This window comes from Dermochelys coriacea, chromosome 17 (assembly GCF_009764565.3).
Source record: "Dermochelys coriacea isolate rDerCor1 chromosome 17, rDerCor1.pri.v4, whole genome shotgun sequence".
Taxonomy (NCBI): Eukaryota; Metazoa; Chordata; order Testudines; family Dermochelyidae; genus Dermochelys; species Dermochelys coriacea.
The window spans coordinates 19,530,000-19,544,634 of record NC_050084.1 but is presented as its reverse complement, the minus strand read 5'-3'; the positions used below and the strand labels follow the sequence as shown (position 1 = coordinate 19,544,634).

Here is a 14,635-nt window from a genome sequence, read left to right as displayed (position 1 = left end):
ATCGCTGGGAAGCGAAAGTGACGGCACTTAGTGCTCCAGTCATTAGCTGCGATAATGAGGGAATTCAAGGGGATTATTAACATTATAAATGGTAATCAACAGAGATACATAATTGAAAGAGGGGAAGAGAAAGGGAGGCCGGGGATGGCTGAGTGCCCAGCCGCTGACAGCCAATCACTCCACTTCCTGACCAAGGCAGCTTGCTTTCCACCAGAGCCAGGAAATTGCAGGCAACCAGAGTCATTTCCCTTGCAAATTGCTGCTCAGACTAGTCCCAGCCTCTCTCCATTGTGTTTTATCCATCTCCTGAGTTAGACCCTAGCAGGTAATGAGGAAGGATGGTCCAGTGGCTAGTCCCCTAGGCCTTCTGAGCCCTACTTTCAAGTCTCTGCTCTGCCACAGACTCCCTGTGTGACCTTGGGCAAGTCACTTAGCCTCTCTGTGCCTTAGTTTCCCATCTGTGTAATGGGGATAACAGCCCTGCCCTGCCTCTCCAGGGTGCTCTGGGGTATATTAGACATTATACGGCCACCAGATCCTGTGGCATTGGGGGCCATTTAAGTAACTTAGGGCATGTCTACACTACAAAATTAAGTTGCCCTAACTTATGTTGGCATACAACCACCGCAGTAATTACGTCGCTTGCGCATCTACACTTTCCTCCTTGTGTCGGCCGTGCGCAGCCTCACCGGGAGCGCTTGCACCAGCTGCATTGATCTTGTCTCTACACCTGTTTTATACTCCTGGGAGAATTCACAAAGACAATGGGAACAGTTCACTAAGCAGGCAGGCTGCTACATTCTGCTCTGCCTGAGGGGACAGAGCCTGCCCCATGCCTACCTCCTCAGAAACACCCTGAAGCCTTGCCCCTCCACGCCAAGCGTGCTGCAACAACAAGCGAGAGGGACAGAGTGTCTCTCACTCATACAACTGCTGATCCCCCCCTCCCTTCGGTGGTGATTTATGTCTCTATGTACCTGCTCCAGGCACCTGAACCAACCTGACTGCGCTGCCGGGGAGGGGTGTGCAACCGCTCTTGCGGCTTCCCTTTGCTTCCCTGTCAGGAGTCATTTTTCTGCGTGGAAGCAAAGAAATCTGCGGGGACATGAATTCTGTGCACGCGCAGTGACGCAGAATTCCTCCAGGAGTAACACCAGATTCCAACTTCTCTGGCGTTATGATCCCAACTCCCTACCCCACATTAGTCACTTGTAGTTCTGTTCCATTCATCCTAATAGTCCTTCCGCTGCCAGGACTATCCTCCCCAGGGCTAGCACTGCATCTTTCCCATTCATCTCCAGTTGCCACCTCTCTGTCCAACTCCCAAGGCTATTCGACTTCCTGCAGTCCTGGGCTTGCCACAAAACTGCTCCTCCTCCTGGATTGGCATCATTGGATTTAGATCCAACATCTCTGCATTTAGTGCAGATATGGGACCTGCGGACAGCTCCTTCCCCAAGGAGTCTCCAGTCTACAAGGGAGAAAGTGGCGCGACGGGAACATTGAAATCTGAAAAAACATTGACATCTGAAAATGTCAGCGTGGATTCACTGCTGGGTTCTGGGGCTTTGAAATGTTTCTCTTAACAAGATTGGACAGATCAAGCGAGGCTGTGGGTCCGAGCAGAAAGAGAGCTGCAGAGAGACTATGACTAATAACAGAGGGCACCCACGGCACAATGCAGAGCAGGTGCCGCATCACTGAATGTGCACTGCCCGTAGCGTTCACAACAGAGCTGTGCGTGGTGCGATCCGGAGCGCGCTGACAGTGCACATCCACCAGCAGAGGGATTGGGCATGCTACTTCAGTAACCGCTCATCCTGGGGGCAGGGCTGAAGTCAACGCAGGGGCTGGAGCTCCCTCAGGACAGACCACAGGGGCTGCTGGCAGGGTGTTCGAGGGGGGCCCTGGGCTCGGTCTGCCACTGCCCGGATACGTTAGCTTTCTGCACACGCTGCAAAATGGTTCCAAACCAGCATCCAGGTACGAGCATCCCTGATCTATGGGGACATTTGGAGCTGGATCAATGTTCAACCCATCTCATCTGCACCCTCTCCTTTTTTGCACCTGCAAATGGGACTGGCGCAGCTGGTGCTGTGGAAAGAGAACTGTGTGTGTGCAATGTGGAGAAGGGGACAGCTCTTGTTTTCACGCCAGTAGCAGCTTGCACAGACACCGTTGTGGGTGCCGATGCACGTGCCCGTGCGAATGGAGGCCGCGTTAAAATCCACGGCCCGGCAACATTTTGCTCCAATGCGTCATGATGGTAGGAAGCAGAGTAGGGTTGTTTAGCACAGCCCTGAACAGCAGCAGCGATTGGGGATGTAACCCATGGCGTGGTGTGTGCTACTCACTCCTCTCCATAGTCGATTTACTGCCGGCTTCCCCCCATGGGCCTGGATCTACCTGTAGAGACTCAGGCATTCTGCTCGGAAGGGCTGGACTCGATGCTGGCCAAGGAGGCAGTCATCGCATCGGTCAAGGCTTATCCAGAGCTTGCACTGTCATGGCTCAGACGCTTGTGCTGAGCTGCCTCTGGATGGGGGAGGACGGTAATCCTCCCCGCAGCCTGGCCCCCTCTGCGCCCAATCCACATGGGCCGCAGCATGTGCCTTGATTCCATCCCCGGTGGGTCAGCCAAGATGGCGGCCGTTTCCATGGGGCTTTGCTCCCTTACCTGTGCAGATGACCCCCGCGTCCTCGTGGTGCCCGCAGTTGTGAATTCCCCAGCCCAGGCTGTAGCAGGCCGCGAGGCGGGGCTCGCTGCCCTCGCAATTCACGTTGTCCAGCAGGATGCGCCCTGTGCCGTAGCCGAAGTAGGCGTTGCTCTTGTGCGCCACTGCGCGGCCGCAGCCCGCCTGCCTGCACACCACGCTGGCATCACTCATGCCCCAGTCGTCGTCGCACACCGTGCCCCAGATGCCTCGGTAGAATATCTCCACTCGGCCCCGGCAGGGGTCGGCGCCGCTCACCAGCCGGATGCTGCCATCGCCTGCACAAGGGCGGCCGGGGTTAGCGTCAGGGTCTCCCTGGGGCGGGCAGAGCACCGAGCGGGATCCCACGGGAGCGACAGGAGCAGGCCGTGCGGGGATGGGGAGCAGCAAGTGAGACGTGAGTTTGCACGTGGCAGCAAAAGCAGCCCATGGAGTTGGGACGTCCCATCCCCAAACTGGGAGACCTGCTCTGTATAGCCACTGCTCTGAGCAGCACCACTGCAATGCAGGGACCTCAATAACTCCCTGGGGTCATCCTTGGCCTTGGTCTCACCTGTCTCTTCTGCTCTCCGGGGGGGAGCTGGCCCAAGCCTGGGGGTAAGGGATGGGGAAAGTCTACATGCACTGCTAGGGCGCCCTGGCCTGGCCTCTGGTGGAAAGATGCCAGCCAATGCAGGCTTCGAAGGGTGAGTATGAGGCAGGGAGGGAATCTGATGAGTGAGAAGCCAATCTCCGAAATGCTTACTCTTCCCGTTCGGCAGGGGGGCTGTGGTGGTTCTGCTCGTCGGTCCTTTGCTTGCCCGGGTGGGTGAGAGCTCTGAAAAGAGAGCCAGAGGCAGGCTGGGCGTCAGTGTGGCTTTACTAATTTTCCTTTCCCGCGTGCCCTGTAATAAATACACCTGCTGGATACGCAGCCCCAGCACCCAGAGCCCAGGGGAGGGCAGCGATGTTCACCCACACAGACGCACCGGCTAGAAAACTGGCAAATATCAGGAGACTCACGATCAACCTGCAAGAGCCGGCAACGCTGAGCAAAGAAGCCGAGTTCTAATCCTGGCTCTGACCCAGATCACTCTTGGGGGAGTCACCTCACCTCTCTGCCTCGCATTGCCCTGAGGGAAACTGAGGGCAATGACACTCCATCCTGCTGCTGGGGATTGGTCCCTGTTTGCAAAGCGATGGAGAGGGGCTAAGTGCTGTTCAGATCCGTGTGTGATGCTGAGTGCTAGAGGGAAGGGTCAGTTTTTCCTTGCAGGCCAGGCTAGCTGGAGGGCTGGTTACTCGTTATTAGCAGAGCAACACTCACATCTGTGTCTCTGAGCTCAGTCTGGGCAGGAGGGAGGAGCCCCAGACAGGGCAACGTCACCCCATCACTGCATTCACCAGCCAGCAGGGTAACATCTTGCTCGGGGTCAAAAGCTGGCGCTGTCCGCTGGGACCCCCCTCCCAGCACATGCTGGGAATTCTTTCACACGGTGCCAGGCCTCTGCCTCCCTCTCGTCAGCATCCCGGCTCTGAACAGCGATGGACAAACCTCCAATGGCCTGAGCAGAGCAATTCAGCCTGGAGACTCAGCAGCAGGATCAAACCGCCAGAACCTCCTCCAGAGATCTCCTCCCCAAAAGCCGACCTGAGCTCGCCTCCCCGACCAGCTCCTCTCACTCCCCTTCACAGCTGCATCTTGACACTCATCACCCCTTCCCCTCCAGGTCAGCCCCCTTTCTTCAGTCAAGGCTGGACGCCTTCCTTAATCAATCAGTCCCTGCCTCCTTCCCGTTGATCCCCAGCCTCTTAGGAGAATCACAAATCCCCTGTCTCTCTGCTAGGCCTGGGCCGGCATCAGTCTGCAAATCTGGCCCAGCTCCAGGCATCTGCCCCCATCACGCTGACTAGGTCTGAGAGGGGAGCCCCTGGTCTGTGAGTGATTGGGAATAAAAAACCAGGCCCCGCAGAGAAAAACTAGATCTTACTGGGTCTGTGAACCTTTCAGTCAGAGCTAGCTTGGGGAGATCTACACGCACTGTCCCGACTGCAGTGTATCATAGAATCAGAGAAGATCAGGGTTGGAAGGGACCTCAGGAGGTCATCTAGTCCAACCCCCTGCTCAAAGCAGGACCAACACCAACTAAATCATCCCAGCCAGGGCTTTGTCAAGCCTGACCTTAAAAACCTCAAAGGAAAGAGATTCCACCATCTCCCTAGGGAACCCATTCCAGTGCTTCACCACCCTTCTAGTGAAAAAGTTTTCCTGATATCCAACCTAGACCTCCCCCACTGCAACTTGAGACTGTTATTCCTTGTTCTGTCATCTGCCACCACCAAGAACAGCGGAAACAGCACGGAGCTAGATTTGATCTAGCTCACGCCACTAACGCTCACAGTGAAGCTGCTCCTGCACAGACGGACAAGGCTGCCCGAGACCCAGGGTGCGTCCTCGAAGGGGCGGATGACACTGCTATGGTTCTTGGAGCCAGCTAGATCCAAACTAGCGCAGGTACATCTCCACGCCCCACAGTTGCCTCTGACTGTAGTACAGACCTACCCTAAGGGGGGGTGACAGAGATGGCAGATGGGAATGTGGAGCCATGGGCCAGGACCAGAGTGAGAGCAAAGGGCAGGGCAGAAAGAGAAAGATGTGGAGGGAGGGTCAGTTTAATCAAACAGAGCCAGGCCCTGGTGCTGCTCAGTTCCGGTCCCTTGCTCAGGTGGCTGGTAGATGCAGGTGCAAGCAGCTGGCCCATCCCTAGTGATGGGCCCGGACTCTGATCCCCAGCAGCCCAGCCCTGCGGCACCATCTCCTCTGAGAGCCCAGTGCCGGGCACGGGGGCCCTGGTGAGGAAGCCACAGTGACCTCCGACCGGAAATCCCATTAGTCCATCACAAGAGGGACATGAGACAAGGGGGCTGCTGGGCCCTGCCTGGTGGGTCTGGAATCTCCTTCCTTTGAGGTTTTTAAGGCCCGGCTTGACAAAGCCCTGGCTGGGATAATTTAGTTGGGGACTGGTCCTGCTTTAAGCACGGGTGGGACTAGGTGACCTCCTGAGGTCCCTTCCACCCCTGATCTTCTGTGATGAGGCGTCAGTCACGTAACCCCATCACTGCCCCTGCCCCCGCTGTAGGATGGAACCAAACCTTTTTACCGTTACACGTGACAGCCACATCCTCATAGTGGTAACAGTTGTGGATTCCCCAGCCTCGGCTCCCGCACTCGCTCAGGGCCACCTCCCCGCCTTGGCAGTCCACGTTGTCCAGGAAGATGGGTCCCCTCCCATGGCCAAAGGTCAGGGTGGCTGGCATGGCAAGGGCATGGCCACAGCCCAGCTGGCGGCACACCACGTTGGCGTCCACTAGGTCCCAGTCATCATCACACACCGTGCCCCAGGAGCCGTTGTAGAGGATCTCCACGCGCCCCTGGCACTGGTTGCGCCCATTGACTAGCCGCACCTCTGCAAGGAGGAAGGTCACAGTGAGATGAGTAACAAGGCAACAGGCTAGCCCTAATTAGGTAATGAATGCACCACGACCCTCACCAGGGGTCATCAGCAGGGTTTGAACCTATGACCTTCTGCACCAAATCCCAGACTGCTACCACGTAAGCAAAAGGAGTAGCTCCATTAGTTGATACCAGTAGTAGGCTGCTGTCTTGCTGGCATTTGCTTTGATTCTGGTGAGTGGGTTTCTATTTGTTTATGGGAAGCAAAGGGTCAGGAATACATCTCTGCACTGGACACATTCACTTGGCCATCTTGAAAGCTCTTGTTGGGTTAGGGAATCGTCCAATGAGAGAAGAGAAATGGTATCATGTGACTTGGGTGACCTGTCACCTGGAGCAGGTAACAAATTGCTAATACTCACAGCAAACCAATCCATGGATAATTCCTGGGCTGAAATCAGCCACACATAAATGATCTGTCAAATAATTAGAAATAGAACACGCGTCTGTATAAATGCCTTGCCGAATCAGTCGGTCACTCACTAGAACCATGGACCACCCACTTCTATGGCACTGCCCATCAGAGATGGCACAGAACAAGGCTAGAGAGCTGCAAAATTCCCCTATTGCTTCCAGTAATAAGTAGAGCTGGTCAAGAAAAAGTTATTTTGCCTCCACAAAAAATTTCATCAAAATTTTCCTTTTAAACCCATTTGGTTTTTTCAAAGCAAAACTCAAAATCTCATCACCATTCCCCCCCTCCCTCCCCGCCGCCAATATATTCCCCATTTTTCAGGTCCAAAACTCTTCGTCTAAAAGCAGTCCTAATAAGATCTCACCTGGGAATGACAATGGAGCAGAATCGGAGGCGTTGCCTGAAATGGAGAAGGAAAAGGATCACGCATCGTTGGTGTGCCAGGAGAACACAGATAGGAAAGGGTTACTGGATAAGGAATATCAGAACTGACCCATAACATCTTACCAAGCAGCATGAATGCTAAGGGGGATGACTTAGTACATTAAGCATCAGGTATAATGCACATCCCAGCCCCAGCAGAGCCTTTCACACTTCTCAGTTTATAGGGTGTTCCCTTCCATGCACAATAACAGGGGTGCAAACGAGTTACTGAGGACAGAATTTGCCCCTTGGGATCTTTGTTACTGCTGTTGAGGTCTGTGGTTTGTCACAGATTAAAGGGGAAACATTTCTGGAGTCCTTGTTAGCTTACTGGCCACAGTTCACCCATCACACTCAAGTCCACATGACTTCTCAGAGGCTTCTATCTAAGGGGAGTTTTGTTTTGTTGTTCCATGCAGCTATCTTTGTGCTAGCAAATTCGACTGCATTCGCAGAACCGTCTTCGCTGTGGTGGCATCTGGACCCTGGAGGTCCGTGGAACGAGGAAGCAGTTGGGGGAACTGAGCAAGCAACTAGCAATTGGTGAAATTGTCAGGGCCAAGGTGTTATCCCAGCCACTGGAACTTGCTTGATTATTCAGAGCAGGATGAAATTCACCCCCATGCAGAGACCCGGCACAAAACCCTGTGCATCACTCAAGCCCTAAAAATAGTGGCTAGGTCCGTGGAACGAGGAAGCAGTTGGGGGAACTGAGCAAGCAACTAGCAATTGGTGAAATTGTCAGGGCCAAGGTGTTATCCCAGCCACTGGAACTTGCTTGATTATTCAGAGCAGGATGAAATTCACCCCCACGCAGAGACCCGGCACAAAACCCTGTGCATCACTCAAGCCCTAAAAATCAGAAGGACTGATGCAAAGGCATTGAGCTAGGCCATTTGTGTGTAGGGGTAAATTTCTCCCCCAGTGAGGCCGGTCACAGACTGCTGCAATATCAAACTCCGTGATCTGTGCTTTGGCCACTCCTGCCTGAGACAACGGAGAGGAGTTAAGTCTCCAAACATGTGAGCACGTGAAGTTTCCGCTTACCTGTCTCTTCCCTTTTCCACACAGATCTGAGGTCTGGGAGCGGAGAAAGGGGAGAGCAGGAGAGAGAAAGCTGTTGGTTTAAAAAGAAAAACTCCCACAAAATGACAGATCATTTTTATCTTCACTACTTTGGCGATGGGGAAACTGAGGCACAGAGCAAGGGCTGTGAGTTGCCCACTGTCATGCTGCGAGTCAGCGTCTCAGAGATAGAACACAGCTCTCCGGATTCCTAGCCATGTGCTTTAATCACTAGGATACAACGCCGTCCAGGGGTGCTGGGCGTCAGTTCTCTAATGTTGGTATAGGGAGATCCTTAGACAAAAGGCGATGGAGAAGTGCCAAGGACTATCATTAGCAGGTTAAATGAAACAAAGCTGTTCTTCTGGCTCACACTTGAGAGTTACCAGCTTTCAGACAGAGAGACCCTTTTATAGCTGGGTATAATATTGTCGCGCTTTTTTCCCCCACTATGGTCACACTACTAACAGCCTGTTTTATAAAAATGAAGAGGGACAGCAGTGGGCCTAGTGGACAAAGGCCTGAGACACAGGAGACCTGGGTTCTATTCCCGCCTCTTGCCTGTTGGGTGACCTTGGCCAAGTCACTGTGCCTCAGTTTCCCATTTCTACAAGGGAGATAATGATCCTGAACTCCTTGGTAAAGAGCTTTAAGATCTACTGATGAAAAGTGCTGTAAAGAGCTAAGTATTATTATTTACTTGGTACCATTTTTAAAAAACACAACGAAGTCAACAGTCTTTACAAGTTCTCTGTCTGTCTATATGCACAGATCACTTCGCCCACAGCTGACAGGCAGCTACTTCTGGGGCAGAAGATGGCAGCCTCTAAACCACAACAGAACAGGAGAGAAGTTATCCCCTGGAAACCATTGAGGTGGGAGGAATCCCTGGAATTTGGCACTTGGGTTAACGCGCCAACTTGGGTGGAAAGTGCCAGTGGCTCCTTGGTGAGCACACTTGGTAAGCACCAGCTTCTCATCTCATCTGAAAGACAGACCCTCTATCACCACCACCGGGGTATTAGTCCAGCCCCGATGTAGAGGGGGACATGTAGTCAATGAGAAAGGATTTTGGTGGGGCCAGGCGTTCATTCAATAGGAGAGGTGCTTCCTACTGATTCACCAGCATCACTTCCCCACAGCATCTTGGCTTCCTTGGGCTATCTCCTTTCCTGGTACGTACCAAACTTGAGTATACCTGCCGTAGAGCAGCTGCTGAACTCGCATCCACAGTGGTGTGGCTGCCGCTAAGTAACACTCCTGGTATGCCATAATCCATCCCTCTGCCTGGCCACAGTCAGGTCATGGATACTGAGCTCAAAATTGCCGCATAGATGTCCCTACTCAGACTGGAGCTGGGGATCTGGGACCCACCCCCACTGGGTATTATATCCCGAGCTCCAGTCTGAATGGGAACAACTACACAGCTGTTTCTAGCACTGCAGCGTAAGCTATGCAAGTCCAAGTCTGTAGACCCGGGCTCCGAGACTGGCTGCTGCGGGTATATTTTTGCTGCAGCAGCTCCATGAAATTTATAATCAGTCTTTTTTTTCAGAAAATAAATAAATAAATAAATAAAAATGCAGATTCAGTGACTCCAAAATGTTTGGCAAATTCGCCTTGGTTTGGCTGAGTTGCGCAGCTCAGGGAAAACAAACAAAAAAAGACAACCTTCCGACATTTTTGAAAAACCTCATTGTGATTCAAAAGCACTTTTCCTGCACTCTTTCCTTCAATTTTATTAAAAAAAATTTAAAAAAAAAACACAAAAGCTGAACTTTCAAACAATTCAATGTAATTTGACCCCAAACTATCCACACACACACACACACACACACACACACACACACACACACACACTTTTCAGTTTGCTGAAAATTTCAAAAAAGTTTATTGTCAAGCCCCCCTGAGATCATTTTTCTCTAGACGTGCCAGCGAATCACAAAATCAGTTATTCACCCAGCTCCTGTCCTAATACCTGCTAGCGGCGCGCGATGGGTCGCAGAAGATCCACCCCGACCCCCCCGCTGGCACAGAGGAACTGTTCTGGCTCGCCTTTACTAGCATAACAGGAGCTCCAGGCAGTTTGATCAATGCTGGGAAGAACAGCTGTGTGCCCAGGTAGCGAGGAGGGGAGCATGTACTCTACTTCCTACTAGCTCCGCCTCGGAGCAATTCTACTGGAAAAGTGCCAATCAAGGCTCGTCCTAAATATCCCCATCTGAATGGGTGAGGAGTGGAAGCTAACCTGGCCGTCCAGCTGCAGTGACAGATGGAGGCAATGATCACTTATGCAGCAGGTGCAGTTCTACACACAGCTCTAGAAGGGTGGCTGAGAAAGGGCTGAGTAACAATAGAGCAGATGCCCCAGGGGCACTGAGGTTGTGTCACGGCTGGGCCAGGGCGGGCTTTACCACGCACAGGCATCCAGCCTGAGAGCGGTAACAATGCCGCTCGAATGTGAAGCCGCTGGAGCTATGAATGCAGCAGGCCTTCATAGCTGGGGAACGCTGAACTTTACTCCACCCCCAGGGGGCTTGATTCCCCATGGCCCTCCTATACCCGGTGTCCTCACTCACACCAGCGTGAATGGTCACCATGCTGAGCCGCTAGCTCTCTTCAGCCCCTTTGTGCTGGTGTCAATGACGACACCAGGTGCAGGACAAAGGGAATCGGGCCCATAATCAGTACCAGGCAACAGCCCAGTGCAGCAACCCAGGGGATGCCGGTCCCCTTAAGAAGGAACGCTCAAGAGCAGGACTGGCTGCAGGTTACCAACACATGGCCAGATTCTGCCGTGTCCAGGCATTTACACCAGCAAAGTGATGTAAAATGCTCCCACTGATCTAGCTGCACGTTACCCCCACGTTGCCCTGGTGTAAATGACTGCACAAGGACTCGGGCTACAGCTTCTGCTTCCAAGGAACCAAACAGAGTATCTGGCAGAGGGGGCTGGTCACATTGGAGATCTGCTCTCCTATCTGCCGAAGCTCCGCAGCAAAGACAGTCTGGCTGAGTCCCGGAGAGCAGAAGATGCACAGGAAAAAAAAAAAACAAAAAACATTTACACTAGGTGTAGCTGGAGACAGAGGGGAGAAGCGAGTGGGAAAATCACAGGCAAGGATCCCATACCAGTAACTGATCCTCTCTGGGAAACCAGAACCAAAGTGCCTCCCTTCTCAACTTGTGTTTATCCCCATAGGCAGTGTAGTTGGATCCCTGTGGATCAGAGAGAGCAGGTGCTGCAGAAGGGAGGGGCAGCTCATTGGTTTTCCTAATTAAACAGAAGGCTTTTCATAGCTTTTTGGTGATTTAGTGGGGTTGGTCCTGCTTTGAGCAGGGAGTTGGACTAGATGACCTCCTGAGGTCTCTTCCAAGCCTGATATTCTATGATCCTATGAACCAGGCAGCACCAGCTGGCAAACAACACATGGGAAGTGCATTTGCTTGGAACGCCTGTCCCATCTTCTGGCTCCACACGCAGGACTAGCTCCTCAGCTGGTGCCAGTCGGGGCTGTTCTCTCGAAGGCAGGGAAGCAATGACAAATGACACGAGCTCAGCAGCGGGCTCACCGCTTGCCAGGTTTGTGCCGTGTCACCAGTTACTGCCATTCCAGTCTGAGTCATGCAAAACCTGGTGCTTCCCTTAAAGCCCCAACTCCTGGCAAAGGGCAGGTCGGCACTTAAACTGCTGTACGGGAGCAGCTGTGCCCGTGTAGCCCTTCAGTGAAGACGCTCCTACGCCAACGGGAGAGCGCTCTCCTGCCGGCGCAGTTAATCCACCTCCCCAAGAGGCGGTAGCGATACCAGCGGGAGAAGCGCCCCCATAGACATAGTGCTGTCCACACGGGAGGTTACGGTCGGTACGACGACGTCGCTCGGGGGTGGATTTTTCACACCCCTGAGCGAGGCAGGTCTGTAGTGTAAACCTGACCTAAGTGTCTGAGCCCCAATTCTAAGCCATCTTCGACAGGGCTGCCCTAGCTTAAGGTGACCAGACAGCAAGTGTGAAAAATCGGGACGGGGTGGGGAACAATAGGCCCCTATATAAAACAAAGCCTCAAAGATCGGGACTGTTCCTTTAAAATGGAGACATCTGGTCACCCTAATCTAGCCAGGGATAGCCGGCCACACAGAAAGACAGGAAAACTCCCACAGACCTCAGCCAGCTGGACGTTACCAAGGGCTCCCCAGAGGACCCCCTCCAGGATGCCAGTCTCTCCTCGGCCACGTCTCCGTGCGCTTAGCCAGACAGACACCCGATTCTCCTGGGCCTCACGCACGTGCCCATCGTGGCTGAGAAAGCGCCCGCTCAGAATGGTGGTGCAATGCCCCCACAAGAGGCCAGGCAGTGGGGCAGGCCAGAGGCATGGAGCTCTCTACGCCCGGTCATTGGAAACCTCGCCCCCAGGGAACACAGAGCATCGGCGACGTCCCCGGGATATACAGTGCAATGGTGACACCCAGTGGCTTGGACAATCAATGGCTGCGATGCCAGGCCTGGTCTTCCTTCTGCTTTGCACCTTGGGGAGCCTTTTACACCCCCAAAAACCAGGCTGGGCCCAAATTCTGAACCACGGCGGGGCCTCTCTGGCCGCGGGAAGGGACTGGAATGCATGAGGCTCCTCCCAGCTGGGAACTCCCCCAGCCTAGGGGGTTCCCCATGTGCCAGGAGGGTGGCGTGGGTGACCCTACACCGTCCCCTCCCAGAGGAGAGAGGGCATGGCTGGAGCAGTCTCTGCTCTGGCTGTGAGAAGTGGGTAAGGCTGGCGCCTCCCCATTGGGCTGCATCTGCTCTTAGTGGCTCCACAGCCGGGGCAGGGGGCCCTCCCCGGGTTCCCCACTCCATGGAGCTACTCAAACCCCAGCCTGTTACTTGGGATGGACACTGGGTCCCCAGAACCAGCTCTGAGTGGGTACGCCAAGGGAGAAGGTTTCCCACTGGCCTCCCTGCCGTCCCCAGCACAGGCTGCTGAGTGCTTTGAGTAGCAAACCAAAGAGAGGGACCCAAACTGGGACACGGGATCGGATCACCCACAACCTTGGGGGCCATTTGGCTCCAGGTCCAGACTTGAGTGTCATGGCTTGGCCCTCTCTCTTTAAAGTGTCTGGCCCAGAACCCCCACCCTAAGTGCGCCCTGAACTCAGGGGACAGCCTGACGCAGCACAGAGTTCTTGGGCCCCTCAGCACTTGCCAGAGACCACCGCCCACAGCCTCTCCTTTGCAAGTGCCCTAAAGGTGAGGGGCGCGGTGTGGCGCTGCGTACTTCTCACACAAAATCTGAGCACTGAATTGTTTCGCACGGGCCACAATCTATTTACAGGTTTCAGAGTAGCAGCCGTGTTAGTCTGTATTCGCAAAAAGAAAAGGAGGACTTGTGGCACCTTAGAGACTAACAAATTTATTTGAGCATAAGCTTTCGTGAGCTACAGCTCACTTCATCGGATGCATTCAGTGGAAAATACAGTGGGGAGATTTATATAAATAGAGAACATGAAACAATGGGTGTTACTATACACACTGTAAGGAGAGCGATCACTTAAGATGAGCCATCACCAGCAGGAGGGGGGGGGAAGGAGGAAAACCTTTCATGGTGACAAGCAAGGTGGGCCATTTCCAGCAGTTAACAAGAACGTCTGAGAAACAGTGTGGGGGAGAAATAACATGGGGAAATAGTTTTACTTTGTGTAATGACTCATCCACTCCCAGTCTTTATTCAAGCCTAAGTTAATTGTATCCAGTTTGCAAATTAATTCCAATTCAGCAGTCTCTCGCTGGAGTCTGTTTTTGAAGTTTTTTTGTTGAAGAATAGCCACTCTCAGGTCTGTAATCGAGTGACCGGAGAGATTGAAGTGTTCTCCGACTGGTTTTTTAATATTATAATTCTTGAGGTCTGATTTGTGTCCATTCATTCTTTTACATAGAGACTGTCCAGTTTGGCCAATGTACATGGCAGAGGGGCATTGCTGGCACATGATGGCATATATCACATGGGTAGAGGCGCAGGTGAACGAACCTCTGATAGTGTGGCTGATGTGATTAGGCCCTATGATGGTGTCCCCTGAATAGATATGTGGACACAGTTGGCAGCGGGCTTTGTTGCAAGGATAGGTTCCTGGGTTAGTGGTTCTGTTGTATGGTGTGTGGTTGCTGGTGAGTATTTGCTTCAGGTTGGGGGGCTGTCTGTAAGCAAGGACTGGCCTGTCTCCCAAGATCTGTGAGAATGATGGGTCGTCCTTCAGGATAGGTTGTAGATCCTTGATGATGCATTGGAGAGGTTTTAGTTGGGGGCTGAAGGTGATGGCTAGTGGCGTTCTGTTATTTTCTTTGTTGGGCCTGTCCTGTAGTAGGTGACTTCTGGGTACTCTTCTGGCTCTGTCAATCTGTTTCTTCACTTCAAGTCACCGTGTCTATTCCCCGGCATTGTTGAATTAGTCCAAAAACCTTTATTTCCAGCAGAAAACCCACCATTGATCAGCTCGGATGAATGGGCGCATCTAATGCCAACTCCAGAGAAACCCCAG

At 53.1% G+C, this 14,635-nt stretch overlaps 1 protein-coding gene across 1 annotated transcript in view; it reads right to left on the bottom strand.

Annotated features, from left to right (window-relative positions):
• SSC4D (scavenger receptor cysteine rich family member with 4 domains) overlaps window positions 1–14,635 on the bottom strand; it is a 31,438-nt gene that overhangs the window by 8,515 nt on the left and 8,288 nt on the right. The window contains exons 2-6 of the mRNA XM_043499714.1: window positions 8,093–8,125; window positions 6,987–7,022; window positions 5,855–6,160; window positions 3,460–3,531; window positions 2,678–2,992 (exon numbers count right to left, since the gene is read on the bottom strand). Coding sequence (XP_043355649.1) covers window positions 2,678–2,992; window positions 3,460–3,531; window positions 5,855–6,160; window positions 6,987–7,022; window positions 8,093–8,125 — 762 coding nt within the window. The remainder of the gene's footprint in view (window positions 1–2,677; window positions 2,993–3,459; window positions 3,532–5,854; window positions 6,161–6,986; window positions 7,023–8,092; window positions 8,126–14,635) is intronic.